General features: G+C 33.3%; 1 protein-coding gene across 10 annotated transcripts in view; it reads left to right on the plus strand.

Annotated features, from left to right (window-relative positions):
- Inos (Inositol-3-phosphate synthase) overlaps positions 1 to 16,204 on the plus strand; it is a 34,444-nt gene extending 18,240 nt beyond the window's left edge. For all 10 annotated transcript variants that reach the window (XM_073990427.1, XM_073990428.1, XM_073990436.1 and 7 more), the window contains 3 exons: positions 13,714 to 14,655; positions 14,716 to 15,183; positions 15,452 to 16,204. In XM_073990427.1, the coding sequence (XP_073846528.1) occupies positions 13,714 to 14,655; positions 14,716 to 15,183; positions 15,452 to 15,577 (1,536 nt within the window). In that variant the 3' untranslated portion in view covers positions 15,578 to 16,204. The remainder of the gene's footprint in view (positions 1 to 13,713; positions 14,656 to 14,715; positions 15,184 to 15,451) is intronic.
- Positions 16,205 to 25,959: the final 9,755 nt, after the last annotated feature.

Consider the following 25,959-nt stretch of genomic DNA (forward strand, 5'->3'; position numbering starts at 1 on the left):
AAAGTGTTTTTTATATATTCTACCGGCCGGCTTAAATATTATTGAATATTACAAAAAATTTACATAACAAATTAACAACTTTGCAAATTTATAAAGTAAACAAGTAAGAACCCAGCAAAATTTATTTGAATTTGTTCTATGAGAAGTAGTGATTGCATAGTTGGTTTTGAAGCAGTCAAAATAGAGTTATTAAAAATGCATTCCGTTCTTCACATTTTGACAATGTCCAATATGAATCCATTTCATAACATTTCACGTTTTAGCAATGTTTACGTTTATAATATTTTTTGCAAATAAAATTCCTTATAACACAATAAACAATTTATTTTTTAATTTATTAATTCGCAAGAATTCACTTTTTCAATACAAACTCCTTAGGTCATGTTAGCTCGATTAATTCAATTAAAGTATGGAATAACAATTCGATGTTTATCAAATACTACAATAAATACAAAAAACAAAGTTATTCTTATAGATGGGATATTACCGGGAATTTACCTTTTTGTTTATTTGGGTACTTAAACATTCATTTTGAAATAAAAATTTTGTTTTTCTGTCAGACAGAAAATCGAAAGAAAACAAAAAAAAGCGGTCTAACCTCGCGGACTATACTTTTTATATGAAAAATCGAGCGTTGGAGTTGTATGTAGGAAGAAAATCAATGCAGACCGCAGCAACTATAGCTTTGTCGAAGAGGACCAAAATCTCAAGATTATTAGCTGAAATCAAAAGTTAAGCCATCAGATATATGAAAAAAATAAGAATATCGGTCCAGCATTTACGTTTTTCCACAAGAAGGAATTCAACAAACCGTTCTAAAAGCCCACATATGTCAAAATTACGCTGTAACTATAAACATATGAGAGATTTACCAAAAATATGGACCAAAATTTAGTTAAAATATTAACTAGTCTCATTTCCAAAAAAGGTAATTCTATTCATAGTAAGTTAAATTTTTTTAAAATACTGCGTTTTCGCTTCCATTTGGATGATTTTAGTTTCTGTAGTTTTTACCCACATATTGGGTAAATACCTGGGTATTTACCCATTTGTACCCAATTTACCCATTTTAATGGTTACTTACCATTTGGGTATTTACCCATTTCCCATATCTAGTTATTCTTATTGAAATTAGGTCTGTACGATAACTTCGCAAGTGAAAAGTACTTGCAAGTACTCAGCAAGTTCTCAGTAACGTCTCTCCACCAATTTTACTCTCTCGAAGCTAAAAATTTGCAGATTGTTATCGAACAGCAATTTGCAAAAAATTGCAAGAAGTCAGGTGATTTGAAGAAGAAGTTGGCGGAAAGATTAAATAAATAAATAATAAAATAAAAAGTTGTCACCACAAAATACAAAATAAGTTATTTTATTTACATTATCGTTATTTCTATTTATTTTAATAACCAAACGTACGTCGTTTATGTTTTTGCCAAGAAGTCCGCCACGAAACATTCGAATTTAAATCAGCTGATCAAACTTGCAAGTTCTTACAAGAAAAATTTTCCTTGCAAAAACTTGTAAACAAAACTCTCCAAAGCTCTCCAAAATTCTCTCACTACTGTCTCCAAATTCGCTCTCTTTTACTTTACAAGTTTGTTATCGAACAGCATTTTGTAAAAGTTTGTGCAAATTTCTACAAACTTTTGGGTTATCGTACAGACCTATTGTATTTAGCATTCATCGAATTGCTTCAAATATTGGAGAAAAGATACGATGTTTCATTTATTAGGTCTGTCTGGTTACTTTCCCATCAAGAACTTTCTCAGAGAGTAAGTAATTTTTATTCACTTTTGCAAGAAAATTGTAAAAAGTAAACAGACACCTTCCCAGCAAAAACCAGCAAGCAATCAATCAGCTGACTTGCCAAAACAGAACAATTTGTCCGCCAATAAAGGAAAAAATGAAGCAAAAGTGTTGTAAAATAAAAAAGAAAATGACCCAAAAAAGGAATTTTTCCACATTGCAACTTTGTTCTCCAAACAAACAACACATGTAGGCTTGTTATTTCCACAATAAAATATTTTTTAATTTCACAAACATAAATCAACGAAAAATTAAAAACAGATGATTGATTGTTTTCAAGAAGAAGAAGAGTTACAAGTGCTTGCTAAAGGAAATTTGTCCAGCAAGAATTTGCAAACTCTCAGTAAAAGAACTGTCATCATGTCCCTCTCGATTCGCTCTCTTTTGCTGGCTTTTTGTGTTAACAAACGACTTCCAACAATTGGTACAAATTGTTACAAGTGTTAGGGTAACCAGACAGACTTGGCCTTGGCATTTTTGGAGCAAGTTCTAATGCTGAAGAAAAGATCGGATGTTTCACGAATTCTTTTTTTCATTCAGTGAATTCGTTCCAATGCTGAAGATCTTTCATCACTTCATTGGAAACAATGCAAAAATTCCAATGAAATTTTGCCTGGGATGTCAACATAATACAAGAATATTCCTGAACAAACTTAAATAGAATTATGCTTGGTTTACTGTCAATTCCTTTGCGTATACGTCAAATGAAAACTTATCAGAAATCCATTGGATTTCATTTGACGTTTAAGCAATGGATTTCAAATGTTAATTCCATAGCGCAAACGTCAATTAAATCCTCTCGAAGTAGGTTAACCCGGCAAAAAAACTCTAGTGTAACCGCACTATTACTATTATGGCCGGCTTCTCTTAGACGATTCGAATTCAAATTCGTTCAAGTTACTTACTACCAAACTCCTTTTATTGTATGACCTGCTTCACTAAACAGGCCATTAGTTTGATAAAAAAAAAAAAAAAAACAAAGTATGGTTGTATGTAGTTCGATAGAATTTGAATTCGAGTCGAATTCATTAATTTGTATAAATTGTACTTGCGTTCCCACTTTAAAAAATGTTGGGGTATGTAAGATAATGTGCATTTGTATGTAAAACCTAACAGCTGATTCGAAAACTCTCGAATGTTTTTATTTCTGGGATGATTTATTGTTCTTTCTACAATGTACATATGTATAGGCATATGAACATTATTCGGTATTATCTCTGGGAATTATAATCCCATAAGACCCAAAATTCCATCCATCATAATGACGTAAACAAAAACAAACGAAATTACACCGGATTCCAATTCAACTTGTTAGATATCAGTTTACCCCCAATTTGTTTTTTACATTAGAAACTAATGAAAATAGTTACAAGCCAAAGGAAACAACAATGGCTAGAAAAGCAGGTAAATTCCATGTATTCCATGTTTTACATTGTTTTCCTATTCATTCTAGAAATCTGAAAAAAGGTCATGTTTTTGGTCATCACCACCGACCTTTCGAGAACAAAGGAATGTAACTAAACATAAACAAGGAAAACCGGGAATATAGCATTTTCCAATGGAAATTCAAACCACCCACAATCGATTTCATTCAAATGTAGTATTGTTCTCACAAACGTCAAACATGTCCATGTTCTCTACTGTAACGGGCATGCGTTTGTAAGTACTTTGCAAATATTTTTTTGTGGAGACTACTTGGCGGCACATAATTGGAATGAAGTACGTATTTTGTTCCCATTTATTTTCGAAATTCTGTCATTTTCGTGACAACAATTCACGGATAGGGTATATGTATGTATATTCTTATAAGTATCTGTCACTGACAAGCGCAAAGGCTAAAATATCTCTTACCAACAACAGCAACACACGTTTTTTTTAGCATCAATGGGTCCCAATGTGTAATTTAATGACGTGAAGACATTTCTCCCCATCAGCCCATGGTAGAACAAAGAAGGTAGAGTAAATACTACAACAAATAGAACTCAACAACAACCACATAGAAATTTATTTTTGTTTGTAATGTTAGTGTCACCGGTACATGTAAACAAAACAAGGAAATGTCCACAGTCTATACAGTCGGACACTAAGCCCACCTGATTGTTATGTTTGTTGTCAAAAACATTATTGTCATTTAAAATACAAATAAATTCAAATCACAATAATGTAAAATCTATTATGTTTGTTGTCAAAAGTTGTTAACAGAACTCTGAATGGCCGACTTTCTGTAGGCCTTGGAAATGTCTATAAATGATTGGAATTTATAAAACTAAAATTTTTTTTAAATTTGATGGAATATTTTGAAAAAACGTGAGTGAAAATTCGTCACATTTTCAATTTGAAAGTATCCATATCATTACTAAATGGCTAATTTCTCACAGAAAGTATAATAGGTACTTGCAAAAATGTTTGGGGTCGCTAAAAATTCATTGAAAAAGGAGAAGCTGTTTCAAATTTTTGTTTTTGAAATCAAAAAGCACATGTCTATTAGGGCTTTATTTTTTTTTTTTTTTGTTGTACCGCCTCTATAAGCGGTGTTATAGTGTTAGTCATAACCCTAGTGACTTTTTTACAACCTCATATCCCTGTATCATAGCGTGATGAGTTTTGCCATAAGATTACATAAAATCTTAATTATAAGGTGATTCGGTGAAAAAACCTCACGCACAAAATGATTTTAAAATTTGAATTTATCAAAATTATGGAAAATTTGTTGAAGTCTCTGAAAACAGATATATAATTGAAAATAAACTTTAGAGCCACATGAGAAATTTAAAATGACATAAAATTTATTCCTCACTATTTTGCATCAATTCTGAGAATCGTAAAAATGTCGTAAACGCTTTTATTCAAAAATACAATTTTTTAACAAAAAACAAAAAATTTAAATTTTTTTCAAAGTGACTTTTTTCGCGACTTTTTAATATTTGAATGAAATAAACGTTATTACAGTTATTAGTAGGCTTATGCCATGTTCAGACTGACGGTAATTCGTTCTCTATTCGTTGTTCGAACCCAAATTACGATATAATTACTTCATTTCCCATACAAAATTTTGAGAACGAACAACGATTTGTGTACTTTGTTCGATTTAAATTACTCTCAGAACGACGATAAAATATGTCCCATCTCTAACAAATGAGAGAATTTATCGAAATAAATGAATTATGACAGGAAAAATATAAAATTTAAAATTTATTAAAAACCCAAAAATTTTTAGAAAAACTGCAAAACCTGAATGAAAAGTAAACGGTTCAAGGACTAATATACTTTCAAATCATAGCAAATTTTCTCTTTTCGTTTATTGTAGTTGCATTTCTTGTCCATCGTTTCAAATTCGAGTACAAATTTAGGAACAAAAATCAAATGCCTGCCAGAAAGTCTGTATACCAAAAAGTTATTTTGGCAGGTCTCTCTCTCGTTCATTTTGAAATTAGAAAAATATTTTTATTTGCTGAAAACACCAGAATTGTGAAAAAAAAATAGAAAAGATGAATGAAAATAATGTAATTAAATATTAAATAGATATCTGAAAAAAGGACAAATAGTTTTTCAGTTCATATCAATAAATTTTAGTCGTCTTTTGGACGAAACTTTCTTTAAAATCAGAAAATAAAAAGTATGAAAATATGAATCATGTTGCTATGAATTGTGTAACATGTCGTATGAACGGGTTAATTCGTGTACGTAATTATGAGAACGAACGACGTGATTCAAATGCTGGTATGAACATGGCATTATATTTATTCATTCGTGCAAAAAAAATAATTTTTTGAAAAAATGTTTTTTTTCATTTCATATATTTTTTCAAAAAATTATTTTTTTAAAATCGATTTGTGCGTGAACTTTTTTTATATTTCAATGGAATAAACGATAGCAAAGTGATTAATAGGCAAAAGTTCATTCATCCCTGCTACAGGAAATCATTTTTGAGGAAAAATGTCAAAAAGTCATAACCCTAGTGCGCACGTAGTTCGGACATGGAAGAGGTCGATATGAAGAAGCCTTTACGGGAAATATATTTTTTCCTCAAAAAATATATGTCCCTAATATACATAGGAAATAGAAATAATATAAAACAGGAGGAGGCATTGTGACTCACAAGAGAGCCCATTTGCTCTAAGTGAGCGTAAATTTGTTATCGCTCACAGCCTGTGTAGATGCTAACACGTTGTGAACAACAACAAATTTACGCTCATTGAGAGCACAAGAGAGACCCAAAAATGTTCTCTGCCTCACTCTGATATAAAATGTCGTATGGAATTTGACACTAACATTACAGCCCAGTTCAATCAGATGTTTTGCTGTTACCTTATATTGTTCTACCATGCCATCAGCCCATCAGAGAAATAAACAAAACAATATTGAGAGAGAAAACATTTGTTTCTCATCACCCACTTCCCCACATTTACGCTCTCTCTCATTGGAAGGAAAGGTGGCAAGTGTTTTCTGTTGTTGTTGTTGTAATTATATTCTTAATGATATGTTTTTGTAGTTCATGTTCAAGGTTACATAATCCATCCATTCGTGTTACTAGGTCTGGGTTGAGGTTGCTGGCGTCGGCTTCGTTAACTGTCGGTAATGGCGTCTTTTGTTGTTGTTGTTGCTCTTTTCACTTGTTGTTAGATATTTAATGGGGGCATATACCATTGATGCTCAAAATATTTTGTTCATTAGTCTCTCTGAGCGAGCCATTCCTTTGCTAAACCACGGCAAATGAGAAAAAAGGAGAACATATGTTGTTGTTGTAGTCACGTTAACGTATATGGGTGATCTTGGCTGATATACAAACAGCTGGCGTTAATGTAAACAGTCATTAAAATATAATGATTGCATTAATGCATTCGTTTTGTTCTTCATTGAAGAGGAAAGGGAAATCGTGAAAAAATAAGAAAAGTATATTCTTTAAATCCATATAAGAGAAAGATTACGTTATGTCTATGTACCTATAATAAAATATGACGTTTGTTAGAATGGGTTGTTTACATTTGATGCGAAAATACAGTGTGGCACAAAAAATATTTGGAATAAAATGTCAAAATTTGCAATGGGGACTAATGGAATTTTTGTTCCGTCACAAGGGCCATTGACATTTTGGGTTTATTGCGATAAAGAATTGGGGAAAAAACGTAGAATGAGAAATAAGTTTGATCAACACTGTAGGTATTTAGGGATACAAAACAAAATTAGCTTATACATACATATGTATGTAGGTATTTTTAAATAAGCAATAAATACCCAGTATTTGTTGTTATTAGAATTATTGTGAAATATTGCAAATATTGTGGCAATGATGTTACACATCTTAACAAAAAGACATGCATATGCCGCTCGGTACTCATGAACTTAAATTTAAAAGAAAATCTTCAATAGGTGGCTTATGGCATATGGATGGAATGAATGAATGAAAGGTAGATGAATTCTTAAGAAACTGACAGTCTCTATTAAAGAATACCGAATTATCATCGATAACTCTGAAATTGGTCCAGACATCACCAGAAACTCTACCTTTTTACTGTAAGATTTCTAAGGAAAATGCTCGAGAATTTCATCCCATAAAATATGCGAAAATTCGTGTTTGACTCATTGGACAATAGCTTCGACGAAACTAATACAACAGCACTTCATATGGCCAAACATGAAGAAACATATTAAGTTGTGAACTCAACAATGCCTAACGCGTCAACGTTCTAAGATCCATAGGCCGTTCGCCGTGGGATTGAGTAATCTGATACTTTTTTGTTGTTTCGCAAATTCATATTTCCCAGCAAAAAAAAGTCCTCCCAAAATCATGGGTTTTGTAAGGGATTTTTGGCAGCCGTAACTACTCGCAAACCCCCTTTCTTCCCCATTATTTTTACAAGGGCATGTCGCACTCAGTTTGTAGTTATTTTATGACCACTAGAAAAACTAGTTATTCTGTGGCCACTAGAAGTTGAAAAGTAAGGTGAAAAAATTCTATTTTTAGAACAGTTGATGTAGAGAATTTTTTTTTTATTTTCATCACACTTCTTACTTTTATTTTACTCTATTTTATTTCGCTTGCTGTGCGAGTTGAACACACGAACCCTCTGATTTCTAGCCAAAGACACTACCCTGTAGGAAATGTCAATAGTGAATCTATACTGACTTACTACTGACATTGTCAACAGTACTACTGACAAAGTGTAGACAACTAATGTAATTTCCTATAGACATTTTGTATGAACGTGTCATTCGAAAGTCAGTACTGACAATGGAACTAGTATGTCAATAGTAAGTCAGTAGTTCCTGAGGAACCATGTGTTGACATTGGAGGTAGTGAGTCAGTATAGACATTGGAGGTAGTAAGTCAATATAGACATTGGAGGTAGTAAGTCAGTATAGACATTGGAGGTAGTGAGTCAGTATAGACAATGGAGGTAGAGAGTCAGTATAGACATTGGAGGTAGTGAGTCAATAGTACCAGATTTTCAACACTAATTTTTTTAGCTTATTTGGAACTTTTCATAGATAAAACTGCTATATAGTACGTTTAATAAGAAGATGAAGCTACACATTTGTTTAAATACTATATTTCATTTAAGAATAAAACAAATAATATTGAAAATGCTAAAGATGTACAAATTGCGTATTACAGTATTTTTATCTTTTTAAATGGCTGAGCCAAAGATTCCACATAAGTAAAAATTCATGGTTTAATAAGAAAGGTTAGACAAAGCTTTTTGTCAATTTAAATTTTTTCATTCGAGTATGCCTAAAACTTCAAAACAATATAAACAAACTGTGTATGTGTGTGTAATGTTTGAATAATATGCCAAACAATTTTAAAAACAATCGAATTCAATGATTTTTAAAATTGTTTTTAGACCATTTGTATGGAAGAAATTGGTGAGATTTGCATTGAAGCAATCAGTTTATCATATTCACAACTCGATTATGTGGAGAAAACTTAACTCTTCATTCATTTTTCGCGTTTCTTATAAAATGCCCAAAAAATGCACTGTAAACAAACCCACTTGTTGCTTTTATTTTGAAGTTTTAGGAATTCAAGAAAAACAAGGGTTCTATAGACTTTTTTCATTTAAATCTACCTCTTTACTTATACCATGGTAAAAATTAGTAAATAAAGACAATGTTTTCAAGGCTGCTTAAACATTTTAACATATAAATAATAAAAAACGTTTTCGTTTTATTTTCTTGGCCAAGTCGCACCAATGACTTGTCTGCTTAAAATAGTTCTTCTTCTGTTGCACTTAACGTTTTATCAGGCGATTCGCTGAATGTTGATATAACATCTAGGAATTGAAAAGAATAAACATGTATAAATAAACATAAATAAAAAAATATGTCCTTAAATTTGCTTGCCTATTACAGCTGTATAACATTGGAAAAATCTCACAATCGATTTTTGCCAAATTCTTCAACATTGTAATTCATTATTATGTTTAGTTGCATTCATCATTTCCACCGAGACGGGACAATATATACATCAGGCTCCACAATCTTCTCTAAAGGTTCCACATAATGTCTAATTGTCGAAATTTCACCACAAATGTTGTTAGTCGCCTCAGAATTCTTACTTTGCTATAGAATTGTTTATTTTTCACTTGTCTTTTATATTTTCTTTTGCTCATACTTGTTATTGAAATTATATGCTTTAAGTTTTCACGATATTTTATTGATTTTTACAAAAACACTTTTTTCACCAACCGCAAAAATTATTTTACGCCAAACAATTAAGAAAATTAAAAAAAAGATGCTTCGTTGGGCTATCATCTGTCAATATACACAATGCTTCTTCTTATTAAGGTAAAGGTATCAATAGTTGACAACCTGGTGACAAAGTGTTGACTTTGTCACCATATTAGTAGACAAAGTGGCGACATGTCAACACATAACCCCACACTTCCTACAGGGTACATACTATGCCACGCACACAAACATTAAGGATTGCTTAAGAACTTAAATGTGCAGTGCACATGTGCAATACGAACCCTTATTTTTTAATTAAAAAAAACTCGCGTGCCGACAGTGAGCGTTGAACACACAACCCTAGGTTTTATAGTCGGACACACAGTCACTGTGCCACCGTCCTCATTACTTAGTGAGGAGCAAAGTAAGTAGGTTTGCCTTGTAATTTTTTTAAGAAGTATCCCATTACTTTTCAGATTACTTGTAATGGGAAAATAAGCTTGTTTACATTACTTTGTAATGGGTTACGTAATGACTACTGGATCCAAATTTTTGCTGCGTTCATACGGTATCGCCCAATGTGCCTTCATTTTCCAATTTAATTGTACTAATATTTATTATCTACAAATTATTTAGTTAATTAGTTTGGTATTTATTTTAGTTTCGTTCTTTGTTGACATATCACCATGACATTCGCATAACGAAAGAGTACCACGTAGAGATACATGTATCTACCTAAGCAATCTAATCTAAGTAATTGGTATTCTTTAGGGGGTACAAAAGTGGGTGAATGCTAATCTACTTTAATAATAGACTGACTAGTAAAAATTAAGAAATCAGTATTTTCGAAATATAAAAGTGCCGTTGTTTTTCTTATGTAACTGTGGTAATAATGAGTACAGATTATTATAAAATTATATGTTTCTTTTTGTTCAAAAAAGGAGGCTCAATAAAATTAAACTTAAATAAAAAATGCTATTAAAGTCGGGTTATAAATTATTGCTCTGTTCCAGAACTGCAAGAATCTTCAAATTTTTATTTTTTTTTCGATAATATATTTTTATCGTAGTAAAAATTAGTAGATTCCTGCAGGTTCTGAAACAGACATAACTTTTCAGCAATTTTTGCCCAAAATTATATTTTTTCTTTCTGAAACATTTTATATAAAAATGCTATATCCACCATGAATTGTAATTACTTTTAATTTCTTATCTGTGGCCATAATGAATAATGCAAACAACTATTTTTTTAATATTAACAAAATATTTGCATTTCAGCACTAATTTTTTGCCCATACTATGAATTCGCGCTTTATTTTTGCAAAAAATAAAATAAACAAAATCCCAATGGAATTCTCTTGAGCTAAAAAAAAAAATATAAAAATTCGACCAAAGTCTGTCGGCTACATTGTTTATTCACAACGGTGTAGCCGCGCTAGCCACCTCAAATATCATTAGAATATTTGGAAACAATTTTGGAATAATATTTTATCTTGGACTTTAACGCTTAGAAACATAGCCTTTAGATTGATTTTTTTTTTCATTTAATATGGATAACATGTTCGCACTCATCCATAATAGCTTCTTCTCTGATCTGTAGGAATTTGATTGGACAGTTGTTTCTTCTCATTGCCGGTAGCTAGCCGGGCGTCTATCAATTTAGTATGCACATATTAAGCGATCAATTAGCAGCTTTAATTTATCAAAAAAACTATGCGATCACAACAACAATTTCTATTACATATTAAAATTTTACACATTAAAGTTTAATGAACTGACAAACAGACAACTGTCGATATAGGCCGAAGTCTCCACAGACACAGCAAAAAAAAAAAAAAAATAAATAAAATGCCGACCGCACGCATTTTACACCATGATTAGGGGGAAATTATTTGATTTTTAGGTTTTCGATTAACCCAATTTTGAAAGTTTAGCACAAATGAAAGTGTTGAATAACACTGGGGAACAGATTACATTCAAAAATGACAAAGAAACAGGAAACAGGATTATGAAAGTGGAAGTGGTGAACTTTTCCTATAGAAAAATATTCAGCAACTAACTTTTTCTATAGAAAAATGTTCACCAATGAAGATTTTCCATAGAAAAAGGTTCACGAATAAATATTCTCTACAGAAAAATGTTCACCAATGAACTTTTTCTATTGAAAAATGTTCACCAATGAACTTTTTCTACAGAAAAATGTTCACCAATGAAATTTTTCTATAGAAAAATGTTCACCAATGAACTTTTTCTATAGAAAAATTTTCACCAATGAACTTTTTCTATAGAAAAATTTTCACCAATGAATTTTTCTATAGAAAATTTTTCACCAATGAATTTTTCTATAGAAAATTTTTCACCAATGAACTTTTTCTATAGAAAAATGTTCACCAATGAACTTTTTCTACAGAAAAATGTTCACCAATGAACTTTTTCTATAGAAAAATGTTCACAAATGAACTTTTTCTATAGAAAAATGTTCACCAATGAAATTTTTCTATAGAAAACTGTTCACCAATGAACTTTTTCTATAGAAAAATTTTCACCAATGAATTTTTCTATAGAACATTTTTCACCAATGAACTTTTTCTATAGAAAAATGTTCACCAATGAACTTTTTCTATAGAAAAATGTTCACCAATGAACTTTTTCTATAGAAAAATGTTCACCAATGAACTTTTTCTATAGAAAAATGTTCACCAATGAACTTTTTCTATAGAAAAATGTTCACCAATGAACTTTTTCTATAGAAAAATGTTCACCAATGAACTTTTTCTATAGAAAAATGTTCACCAATGAACTTTTTCTATAGAAAAATGTTCACCAATGAACTTTTTCTATAGAAAAATGTTCACCAATGAACTTTTTCTATAGAAAAATGTTCACCAATGAACTTTTTCTATAGAAAAATGTTCACCAATGAACCTTTTTTATAGAAAAATCTTTACCAATGAACTTTTTCTATAGAAAAATATTCACCAATGAATTTTTCTATAGAAAATTTTTCACCAATGAACTTTTTCTATAGAAAAATGTTCACCAATGAACTTTTTCTATAGAAAAATGTTCACCAATAAATTTTTTCTATAGAAAAATGTTTACCAATGAACTTTTTCTATAGAAAAATTTTCACCAATGAACTTTTTCTATAGAAAAATTTTCACCTATGAATTTTTCTATAGAAAAATTTTCACCCATGAACTTTTTCTATAGAAAAATGTTCACCAATGAACTTTTTCTATAGAAAAATGTTCACCAATGAACTTTTTCTATAGAAAAATATTCACCAATGAACTTTTTCTATAGAAAAATGTTCACCAATGAACTTTTTCTATAGAAAAATGTTCACCAATGAACTTTTTCTATAGAAAAATGTTCACCAATGAACTTTTTCTATAGAAAAATGTTCACCAATGAACTTTTTCTATAGAAAAATGTTCACCAATGAACTTTTTCTATAGAAAAATGTTCACCAATGAACTTTTTCTATAGAAAAATGTTTACCAATGAACTTTTTCTATAGAAAAATGTTCACCAATGAACTTTTTCTATAGAAAAATTTTCACCTATGAATTTTTCTATAGAAAATTTTTCACCCATGAACTTTTTCTATAGAAAAATGTTCACCAATGAACTTTTTCTATAGAAAAATGTTCACCAATGAACTTTTTCTATAGAAAAATGTTCACCAATGAACTTTTTCTATAGAAAAATGCTCATCAATGAACTTTTTCTATAGAAAAATATTCACCAATGAACTTTTTCTATAGAAAAATGTTCACCAATGAACTTTTTCTATAGAAAAATGTTCACCAATGAACTTTTTCTATAGAAAAATGTTCACCAATGAACTTTTTCTTTAGAAAAATGTTCACCAATGAACTTTTTCTATAGAAAAATGTTCACCAATGAACTTTTTCTATAGAAAATTTTTCACCAATGAACTTTTTCTATAGAAAATTTTTCACCAATGAACTTTTTCTATAGAAAAATGTTCACCAATGAACTTTTTCTATAGAAAAATATTCACCAATGAACTTTTTCTATAGAAAAATGTTCACCAATGAACTTTTTCTATAGAAAAATGTTCACCAATGAACTTTTTTATAGAAGAGTGTTCATCAACGAAGATCGAAAATATCTTAAATGATTGATTAATTATTGATCCCAATTTAATTATTTTTAAAATATCAAAACAAATCCCAATTCATCTTATTTTCTTCTTCTTCTATTTTAGGTCTACCCTGAATCAGCTAATTTGAAAATACGCACCGATCGCCGTGTACCCAAATTGGGTTTGATGTTGGTCGGCTGGGGTGGCAATAATGGATCCACTTTAACCGCCGCTCTGGAAGCCAATCGCCGCCAGCTGCAATGGCGCAAACGTACCGGCATTCAAAAAGCCAATTGGTTTGGTTCCATTACCCAAGCCTCCACCGTTCTGATTGGTTCCGATGAAGAAGGTAAAGATGTCTATGTACCCATGAAAGATTTGGTTCCTATGGTCAATCCCGACGATATCATTGTCGATGGTTGGGATATTAGTTCCATGAATATTGGTGATGCCATGAAGAGGGCCCAGGTGTTTGATGTACAATTGCAAGATCAATTGTATGAAGATTTGAGTGCCATGAAACCCCGACCCTCCATCTATGATCCTGATTTCATTGCTGCTAATCAATCGGATCGTGCTGATAATTTGATTAAGGGTACAAAAATGGAACAATTTGAACAGATTCGCCGTGATATACAAGATTTTAAGGCAAAGAAAAATTTGGATACGGTTATTGTTTTGTGGACCGCCAATACAGAACGTTTTAGTGATGTTAAGCCTGGTTTGAATATGACCATGGAAGAGTTGGAGGCTTCCTTGAAGGCCAACAAAGTGGAAATCTCCCCTTCGACCATCTTCGCCATGGCCAGTATTGCTGAAGGTTGTACCTACATTAATGGTTCCCCACAAAACACATTTGTACCTGGTTTAATTGAGTTGGCCGAACACAAGGGTGTCTTTATTGCTGGCGACGATTTCAAATCGGGCCAGACAAAATTGAAATCCGTGTTGGTTGATTTCCTGGTGGGTGCTGGTATCAAGCCGGTGTCCATTGTCAGCTACAATCATTTGGGCAACAATGATGGCAAGAATTTGTCCGCTCCACAACAGTTCAGATCCAAGGAGGTAGGTGAAAACTAATCTCTATGTGTTTTGGTAAATAATTTATTCCCTTTTTTCTTTTAGATCTCCAAGAGCAACGTTGTTGATGACATGGTTGAATCCAACAGTGTTTTGTATGGGCCCAAGGAACACCCCGATCACGTGGTAGTCATCAAATATGTACCCTATGTTGGTGACAGCAAACGTGCCATGGATGAATACACCTCGGAAATCATGATGGGTGGCCACAACACCTTGGTAATTCACAATACATGTGAAGATTCCTTGTTGGCTTCGCCTCTAATTTTGGATTTGGTAATTTTGGGTGAATTCTGTTCCCGCCTCACCATTAAGGATAACAACAATGCTGGATCATCATGGGTACCCTTCAAACCTGTCTTGTCTTTGCTGAGTTACTTGTGCAAGGCTCCCTTGGTGCCACGTGGCACCCAGGTGGTCAATTCGTTGTTCCGTCAACGTGCTGCCATTGAAAATATTTTACGCGGTTGCATTGGTTTGCCACCCAACTCCCACATGTCCTTGGAACAAAGAGTAAGTTTTGGAGAATAATTTGAAATTTTTTGAGTTAAAAGTAAATTAATTGAATTAAAATTAATTTACAAATTCGAATAATATATTTTTGATTTGAATTTGTGTTAAATCATAGTTAATTGTGAAATTAAAATTGCGAAATAAAACCTACAAATATAGATTTAAAAATGCAAAAGTATTAGGGTTTGGAAAAAATTGAAGTAATCGTTAAAAGTTCAAAAAATTGTTATTACTTTACTAAATTTACTTCCCTTGCCTTTCTTTACAGTTCGACTTCACCAGCATTACCAATGAGCCACCCACCAAGAAACTCAAAACTGCAAACTGTGCCGTCGCCAATGGCAAAGTGGAAGTGAATGGTCACTCTAATGGTGTTTCCAATGGCGTCCACTAAAAGTGAGGCTACTAGAAAAACAAACAAACATAAAATCCCCCATTTCGATGATCCTTTTGCTGTGTGTGAAGAGCAAACAAAAATATTGTTTAACTAATTTCTTTTAGTTGTGCAATCTCATTGTTACTCCCGCCCTCCAACAATATCCATTCTACTAATTAAGGATCACCCTTAGCTGTAAACATTAGTATTTAGTTATATAATATGTATGTACTCAATCCTTTTCCTATTCCTCCGCCACATTTAACTACAAGTACCTAGTATTAAGTGAAACTCTTCGATGTATTTGTAGACATTTGTATATTTGAAAAAGTATAGTATTTAAAAAATGTCAAATGTAATGAAGTGAGTTTCAAATTGAAAGAAATGATAGATTCGAAAACCAGGAAATCCATTGTGGATTTTGTAGAAACTTTTGTAAGATGTTCTTCTGATTCCACCCTTGTTTAATCTTACTTCAGCAGTACCTCACACGGAAAAAATGTATAAATAATTTGTATGTATCTAATATGTACTATACATTCTTTATATGGTATTTAATTATTATTTTTTCAAAAAACATATCCTATGAATTTTGACGAGTTTTTTTTTATTTGACAAATAAAATGATACAATTTCAATGTTAAAGGTGTATTTTATTACTTAATGGGTCGGTTATGGATGACAACCCAACTATAGTTGGGTTGCCGAGAGCCAATTTTTTCCTTAGTTTTTCAGTGATTATCCTGAATCTTATCTGGTTCGCTTTCCAGGCAAAGCTGAAGTGCCATATACTACTATTGTATGGCTTTTATCCATTCAGTATTTTCCCTTTCAACATACTATTTTCCGGCGACAATTAAAATAACTGCTGAACACGATAGTCCTCCACTACTACATAAGTCCTTGTTCCCCTCCAGAAACCATATTCTTGTAGAATTAAGGCAATGTCACTTCACAATTCGTGAGAGACAAGAGTTGTTCAGAGGCAGCAGCAGATGTAATGAGATCTGGATTTTGTAACTCAATATGAGCTCCTTTTCCACTGTAGGTGGAGGAACCCATGCTGGAAACAACTTTCTGGATGGTATCCAAAGTTCACAAAGGACATAAACTGCCCTGACAAGGAAATCTAGCGATTTCTTGCTATAGCACCTAATGACCTTGACGCCCTTTTGAAGGTAGGCACTGTCGAACTGACGGGCATCCTGGGGCCTAATTATGTGATTCGATATCGAGTTGTTTCTACCTGAGTACTCAAAGTTGGGATGACAACATTCGTTATCGAGTAAAATTATCGAGAAATTGAGCATAAATTTGCGAGTAATTTCTCGAGGCCAAATTACCTATCGTAAACAAATAAAATGAAAGATTTCCTTATTGTCTTATTGTTTAAAATGTAAAAATTGTTGTTTGTTGTCGTTTTATAGAAGAAAAACGATGTTAGTAAATAATTGGCAGCATTTTTTAGACAATATAACAAGAGAAATTGGGAAAAGTCCTTTGCAGTCGTTTTGAGAAATTGTGATAAATTTAGAATTAAAATGCATGCAATCATTAACCAAAAATTACTTTTGCAGTCGTTAAAAAATAAGTTGAAAAATAAGCATTTCTGGAAAAAAGAAAAAAATAATATTTAATATTAATAGCCTTTATTGTATAAGGGAAGTACATTTTAAACATTTCATCCCCCGTTGTTTCCAAAGGAAATATTCTCTCAGAGAGGCTAATGCAAAACATCCACCAAACGCTCTCTCATTTATTTTGAGAGAGGATTATTAAGGTAGATGTATCAGCAATCCGTTACAACAATGTCAAAAAGATTTTGCAAGAATTAATAATTTTCTTATTTTCATAGCACAACTTCATTCCGAAATTATTATTGAATGTATTGTTCAACAAATTCCACAAATATTTACATTTTTCATTCATAATTTTGTTTTTGTTCTTGCTTTCAAAAAACACCTTTTTTACATCTACCTTCATAATATTCCCTATAGTACACATAGGTTTTCATAGTTCGATTACCGGTTACTCTCGAAACATTCGATCAACGATTTCGATCGAAACTCGTCATGCCGCTTTTTTATCGTGTCGAAATCTTTTTCACGAGCAAATACTCGATCGAATCGAATCACGTAATTAGGCCCCTGATTTACCATTATGCCAGAAACACTGATCTACCCAAGGCCTGTTTCGACTAGCAACCGGGGACTTTTGCGTTTCTCTCATCGGAGCCAGCTCGGTCTATGATTGCCATTCAAAAGTCGCCAGCGGGCATCATTGGGGTGGGTCTGGCGTAGGGTTTATGGTGCATTTGTCCATGTGCCTTAAAAGTGGCTTTTCTAGAGGAAGTGCCTGGCTTTCTGGGCAAGGCAGCAGCATATGAGGTCGGTGGGTTAAGCACCTGAGAAACCACCATAGTATTTTAGATTGCTTCTATAGACCCTTTCTGAAACAAAGGGTGCTTCTATACACGATTTCTGATACAAAGGGTGCTTCTATAGACCCTTTCTGAAACAAAGGGTTATTCTATAGACCCTTTCTTGAACAAAAGATGATTCTATAGACCTTTTCTTGAACAAAGGGTGCTTCTATAGACCTTTTCTGAAACAAAGTGTGATTCTATAGACCCTTTCTTGAACAAAAGATGCTTCTATAGACCTTTTCTTGAACAAAGGGTTCTTCTATAGACCCTTTCTTGAACAAAAGATGCTTCTATAGACCCTTTCTGAAAGAAAGGTTGCTTCTATAGACCTTACTGAAATAAATGGTGCTTCTGTAGAACCTTTCTGAAAGAAAGGCTGCTTCTGTAGACCCTTTCTGTAAGAAATGGTCCTACTGTAGAAAAAAACAACATTGTTCCACAACATCCCATACGGGACAAGGGAGACTCCTCTCATATCAATGAGTGCACCCAGATTCATATTAGCTCAATGATATGGGACCTACAGTTTATCGCCGAGTCCGAACGGCGTGTCCTACGACACCACTTGTAGAGAAGTTGTACATGGCTGAAATACTCAGGAAATGTCGCCAACATTACTGAGGGGTATTTTGCCAACGTTGAAAATTTGATGTTGCCTAGTCGGGGAATCGAACGTACGACCTTCTGCGTGCAAGGCGGGTGTACATACTATTGCACCACGGTGGCACCCTATTGTAGACCATTTCTAAAAGAAATTGCGCTTTATAAGAGAAAGGCTGCTCTTTATTCTTCTTCATTCCCTTCTGAATTTGGTTCGGCTTCGGAGCAGATATTGACTCCACCCTTTTGCTTGGGGATACTTCTATAGACCCTTTCATGAACAAAATTTGGTATCGTCAATTCTACATTTTTGGTTGCCACCCCAGCTTCCTTAGAGGCTTTGGTTTGAGCAACTACAAGGTCTGGAAAGAATATCTTGTCCCACTGAAGTTCGCATTTGGGTACATGAAGATAAGTTTTCTCAGATTTCCTCATGTACCTCTGCTTGCAGATGATGAAGAAGACTTCCTCCTCATTAAACCAATTCAGGACTCGTCCTAAGAATAAGCGAAAATACATTACATTATGTATCTTTGACTTCTCTGTTAGATCTATCCTCTCATATGTTTATTGCCGGCATGTGGCGATATAGTCTATGTCACTCTCATCTTCCCCAGTTGACTTGGCCGGGATCACCGTGATGTTCAGCTCTTCGTCAGTTATGGTCTTCCAGGAGTATGTCCTGGTTCTGCTCTTCTGAACAAGACTTTCGAGTTGGTCGAGAAGTTCTTTACTTTTTTGTTCTAATCTACCTTCAATAGTTTTAAGGAACTCGTGTAGATTGTCTTCGGTCCTGTCAGCCGTAGACCGGTTTACCAATCGTTGTACTTTGAAATCTCCGGTTCGTTATCTTTTCTATTATTAATATTTGGTGCACTTGTAGCAGGTATTACTGTTGGTGCCAAGGCATGTACACCTAAAACAGCCGCATAATAATCACTTCATCCCGACGATACATGGATTGTATTTTCACCAACGCCTGCCGCCAGCGTACTGCTTTATTTTGGCCCTACACCGTATTATTATTCCCTTTATTAGTTGTTTATTAGGGGAACTACCCCGATCCCATTTTAGTCCACGGGGGATCCAACAGATCTACAGAGTGCTGATGAGAGGGAAGCAGGTATCTATTAGATATCACTATTTGTTATATGTCACTTCCCCCCAGCTTACTGAGAGTCCAGGAGATCCTCAAGGTTGAAGAGACATATTGGCCCAGGTCTGTCGGAGGTTACCTTCAAACATTTCTTATTCAACATGTCCCAAAAACCCCCTTCCCACCCGACACGTGGGAAGACGCGCCCAGTGAGAGAATGGCATCTCCCTTGTGTTGGACAACATTGCTATGCAGCCTTTTCAGTGACATCCTCTCATTTTGGTAGAGTACTTTTCATAGCCTCAGCAACTTAAATAGGCTTGGGGTTGAGAGGTTCCAGTATAAAAGGTTTCCTGTCCTTCTGAACAGGGGAATCCGATGATCTCGGTGGTCACATTCACCTTCGGATCCACCATTCCTCTTGAACAGGAGGTTCCCACATATACAGTGTTCTCGACGTGGAAGTTTCACTGATAGGAAGTTTCCTTGTAGCAAGGTGGGGATAGTTTTTTCCGAACTTCTTTACAAATATAATGGCGATCGCAACGGTTAAAATTCTCTATCGGTTGAAATTCAACTTCCTTCTCGCCAGCGATAAGTTTTTTGTCGTCCGTGATCCTCGATTAGATTGAAGAGTACCCTGCATGTCTATCCAAACTCTCGTTGATTGTATTAACTTCTTCCGCATATTGGCCGAGATACACTCCCCCCTGAGACCTTGGGAGGATTTTTTTTCTCGATAAGATTGAATAATACCATGCTCCAGTGCTTTGTTATCTGATGCTAACAAGCGAGGCGTTAGCTTGTACGATGTTAGGGCTTGATGGCTCTAGTTGGACCCGTAGCGTGGACAATTTGGGCCATGACCTTTATCTAATAAACTGTTTATATAAAAGCTTTTGGCCTGGCTAACCTTCTTTATGAGGATTTATTTGACGTATGTACAATTAAATTGACATTTGAACCCAAATGGGTTTATTAAATTCGCTTATATGTAAACGGGCCTTGCACGCTGAAGGTCGTGGGTTCGATTCCTCGGTCAGGCAACCTAAAATTTTCAACGGTGGCAAAATACCCCTCAGTTATGTTGGCGATATTTCCTGAGTATTTCAGCAATGTAAAACTTCTCTACAAGTGGTGTCGTAAGGCACGCCGATCGGACTCGGCGATAAATTGAGCTAATATGAATCGGGGTGCACTCATTGATATGAGTGAAGTCTTCCTTGTCCCGTCTGGGATGTTTGTGGAACAATTATTATATGTAAATGTGCTATAAGTCACTAGCTCTGTTCCTTTATGTGCAAAAATCTTCAAGTTTTACTAATTTTTACTCGAAAAACGTTCCTTTGCATCAGACACAAAACAATTCATATGGGTTCAGTTTACAGCTTTTACTACTTTTGCCGGTTTTACCATTTTCAAAAGTAAAGGAACAGACCAACTGACATAAAGTGACAAAATTCCCAACATTAGATCCAATTTTACCCCCAGTTTTTGTAACTTATTTTTGTTCGTTCGTCTATATTCGTAATAATTTAGGCATTCATACCTCAGCCCCTAGATGACATACACGTCTAATTTTTCGTATACCCGTTCCATATATCATTAAGGATTCCTCATTTAAAAATCAGCGCTCTACATTTGCGCTAAAGCGAGTAAATCGATGTACAAAATTTGACAATTCGTGTGAGAAGAATAAAAATTTTTACAAAAACTGGGGGTTAAAATTAAACCCTATTCATCGGATAAACTCAAGTTAAATAATAATAATAATATATTAATATATGTATGTATAATAATATTTTGTAGCGTTTGAATTTATTGAAAATAGCAATTTTGTCGTATTGAAATTATGTCATTGTAAATATTGTCATATATTTTATGTGCCCCATACACTGAGGGCATGCACGGCAGCATTTGTAACAACGCCATTTGGACCCATGAGTTCTCTTAGTTCTTTGTATTGAAACAAAGAACCCTTCCCCAATTTTATGACGACTCGAGCTCAAGAATAAGTGTGACTGATGAATTCGTTTAAATGCGAATTCAGCCGAAACACCTAAAAACTCTCGTAGCCGCATATGTAAACCAAATTAACTACTCCCACTGTCATGTGTATACATACATATGCGGCTACGAGAGTTTTTAGGTGTTTCGACTGAATTCGCATTTAAACGAATTCATCAGTCACACCTATTCTTCAGTCACACAATTCTGCATGCCCATAGTGTATGGCCGGTATTATTTTACCCAACATCGATATACATATATTTCATTCATATTAGTCTCATAGAAACCTTCGTACTTATCACATATTATTTTATTAAATAAAGAATTGTTTTTGTAACGCGCTCTTGTTTCCGCTTGAAGAGCCTTTGGCAATTGTCGCCCACAAATATTGATATCCCGCTACAATATTAATTTGCCATGGATCGACGGGTTCCTGCCGAATTAGCTATGATTTTGTATTAAAGGTTCCAAAAACTAAGGAGTTTTTATCTTCTTTTGCAAGAAAACTGTAGAAAGCAGACTCCTTCCTAGCAAAAACCGGGAAGCAATAAGCTGACTTGCCAAAACAAAAGAATTTGTCCGCCATTAAAGGGACCAAACCAAGCTAAAATTGTGTATTATTACAAATAAAAAAAAAGAAAATGGCCCAAAAAAAAAAACGATACAATTAGGCTTGTTATTTTTTACAATAAAATTGTTTTTAACTTTCACAAACATAAATCATCGAATAATTAAAAACAGATGATTGATTGTTTTCAGGAAGAAGAAGATTTTGCAACAATTTGCAAAATCTCACTTAAAGAAATGTCAAAATGTCTCTCTCCTAATAACTAAAAAATGCTAAAGAAACATGCTAAATGCAAATTTTGCGGCTAAATACAAAAAATAATGCTAAATTTAGCTGCAAAAATGCTAAAATGGTCACACTGACTGCGAGCCTATCATATTTAAAGCGAGGTAGAAGAGAACATTCCGCGATAATGTCGCAAAATATTTTAATTGAAACCAAATAGTCGTCGTTTAACGGCCTTTGTCGTCTCACGTGGATGTGTTTAGTTGTCATTTGCATTGTGCCTAATGAACACAGCACACCAACACTGTACAAAACATTCCTAAAAGTATTCTATACAATTTGAATACAAACGTTTGTTAACCCATGTTGAGGCTTGTGAACGGACTGCTTCACTAATTGGATTCTTATAAGAGTCTTATACTATGTTTACATTTACGAAATCCACTCGATTTCAAATGTCAATTCAATAGCACAAACGTCAAATGAAATCCAATCGATTTCAAATGAGTTTTCATTTGACGTATAAGCAAAGGAATAGACAGTTGAAATCGAGTGGATTTCGTAAATGTAAACATAGCATTATAGTACGTTTATATATAACCTGATTTAACAAACCCACTGGGTTTCAAATGTCAATTCCTTTGCGTATACGTCAAATAAATCCTCATTAAGAAGGTTAACCCTGCAAAAGGCTATAATATGAACATGGAAATGAAAACTTTTATTAAGGAAAAAAGCGTCAAATGAAAAAAATTATAAAGGAAATGTTTTTCATTTCAAATTTTCATAGAACAAGAATCCAGCCCCAGAACTTGCAAAATGGTACGACTTGCACAAATTTTTCCTGTTTTGTGCTAGAAATGCGTTCCAGTATTTAACTCTCCCTCACGTTTTTGCAATTGCTGCATTTTTTCGCTTCCACGCTGTGTGAACAAATTTGCATAGGAAAGTATTTTTTGACATTTCGCTATTTTGCTAATTTTACCATGATAAAAGTACAGGAACACAATGAAATATTAATATTGTAACAAACTAATTCAATTTTTTCACCTTGTTTACAAAATTTTGATATTTAACTATGTTTACATTTACGAAATCCACTCGATTTCAACTGTCAATTCCTTTGCGTATACGTCAAATGAAAACTCAACTGAAATCGATTCGATTTCATTTGACGTTTGAGCAATGGAATTGACAGTTGAAATCGAGTGGATTTCGTAAATGTAAACATAGTATTAAAGTTTTTGTTGCAGCAATTCGCACATCTACCTTGTTTATTGTGATACTTGAAAGGTAGACGCATATGCGCAGCTGATCGAACATGAATTTTCACAAGTTGTTGTAAATTGAATTAATCATCAAAAATATAAAATTATAGAACTTTACAACTTTATTTGGAAAATTATCGTAAAATTATCTATATATTGTATTAATTGTGTATAGTACATTCTAACAAATGAAAAAAATAAAAAAATGATATTATCGTTGAGACATCATAATAATAAATTTTCATAGATAAAAGTTGTGCTTAGAACCTGCATAATATTAGTACTTGCAGTAGTTTTCCCGTTTAGTGCTAAAAATGTGTTCCCGTACACCGAAATCTAGCAAGACTTGCACTTTTCTTTAAACAAAAATGGCGCCGAATAACACCTTCTTCTCCTGTTTTCTGTCATACAATTTTGGCCTAGTAGAAACTAGCAGCAAGTATTTTCATTGACATCTAATATGATAGCTGATACGTTGATTTTGACATTTATGCAGGAGTTTCTGCAATTTCCGTCATTTTTCCGTTCTTGAATTTTTTAAGAAATTCGTATGGGGAAGCAATTTTTGACAATTCGCTCTTTTTTCTAATATTGCCATTAAAAAAGTACTGGAACACAATGAAAAATAGCATTGTAACAAAGTAATTTAATAATGCTTTCACATTGTTTACAAGTTTTTATACTAAAATTTTTTGTTGCTGCAATTGACCATCTACCTTGTTTATTATGATACGTGAAAAGTGTTGCAACTTTTGGTACTTTTTTAGGCAAAAACAGGGTTGTATATCATGAGTACTGTGATTTCGATGTTGATTTCGCTGAAATCACGAAATGAGATGATTTCATTTTTGTATGCGAAATCATGATAAATTTAGCTTGATTCCGCGCGAAATCGCGAAACGCCTTCGAAATCACGAAACGACGCCGAATGTAAACTTAGCATTATGCCAAATTTACACTTGCGCTCCAAAATCCACTGGATTTCACGAAATCCTGAAATACACCCCGGTGTTTACACTTATTTTTTGTTGATTTCAAACATATCACAATGATCAAGGTAGACGCATATCAAATATGAATTTTCAAATCAAGTTTTTGCAAATTGAATTAATCATCAAAAATATACGACAATATAGAATTTTACAACTTTCTTTGGAAAATTATAGTAAAATTATCTATATATCGTATTATTTGTGTATAGTACTAACAAATGAAAAAATAAAAAAATAATTTTATCGTTGAGACATCGTTATAATAAATTTTGATAGATAAAAGTTGTGCTCAGATCCTGCACAATATTAGTACTAGCATTAGTTTTCCCGTTTAGTGCTAAAAATGCGTTCCCGTAATCCGAAATCTAGTAATACTTGCACTTCTCTTCAAACAAAAATCGCGCCGAATAACACCCTCTTCTCCTGTTTTCTGCCATACAATTTTGGCATAGTAGAAACTAGCAACATGTTCATTATCATCTAAATACGATAGCTGATACGTTGATTTGCTGCAGTTTTTGCAATTTCCGTCATTTTTTCGTTCCCGTATTTTTTAAGAAATTTGTATGGCGAAGCAATTTTAGACATTTCGCTCTTTTTTCTAACATTACCATTAAAAAAGTACGAGAACGCAATGCAAAATAGCATTGTAACAAAGTAATCTAATATTTTTTTCACATTGTTTAAAAATTTTGATTCTAAAATTTTTCGTTGCAGCAATTGACCATCTACCTTGTTTATTGTGATACGTGAAAAGTGTTGAAACTTTTGGTACTTTTTCAGTCACAAACAGGGTTGTATATCATGTGTACTGTGATTTCGATGTTGATTTCGCTGAAATCACGAAATGAGATGATTTCATTTTTGTATGCGAAATCATGATAATTTTTGCTTGATTCCGCGCGAAATCACGAAACGCCTTCGAAAACACGAAAAGACGCCGAATGTAAACCAAACATTACTTCCAACGGCAAATCCAATGGATCAAATGCCACACCTATTTCGAAAAAACATCAGAAAACTTTATAAATATCTCCTTATGCCAAGTTTACACTTACTCTCCAAAATCCACTGGATTTCGCGAAATCCTGAAATACACCCCGGTGTTTACGCTAATTCTTTTGTTGATTTCAAACATATAACAATAATCAAGGTAGATGCATATGCGCAGCTGATCGAACATGAATTTTCAAAACATGCTGTTGAAAATTGAATT

Source organism: Musca autumnalis, unplaced genomic scaffold (assembly GCF_047663935.1).
Source record: "Musca autumnalis isolate F117 unplaced genomic scaffold, ASM4766393v1 scaffold_5, whole genome shotgun sequence".
In the NCBI taxonomy this organism is placed as follows: Eukaryota; Metazoa; Arthropoda; class Insecta; order Diptera; family Muscidae; genus Musca; species Musca autumnalis.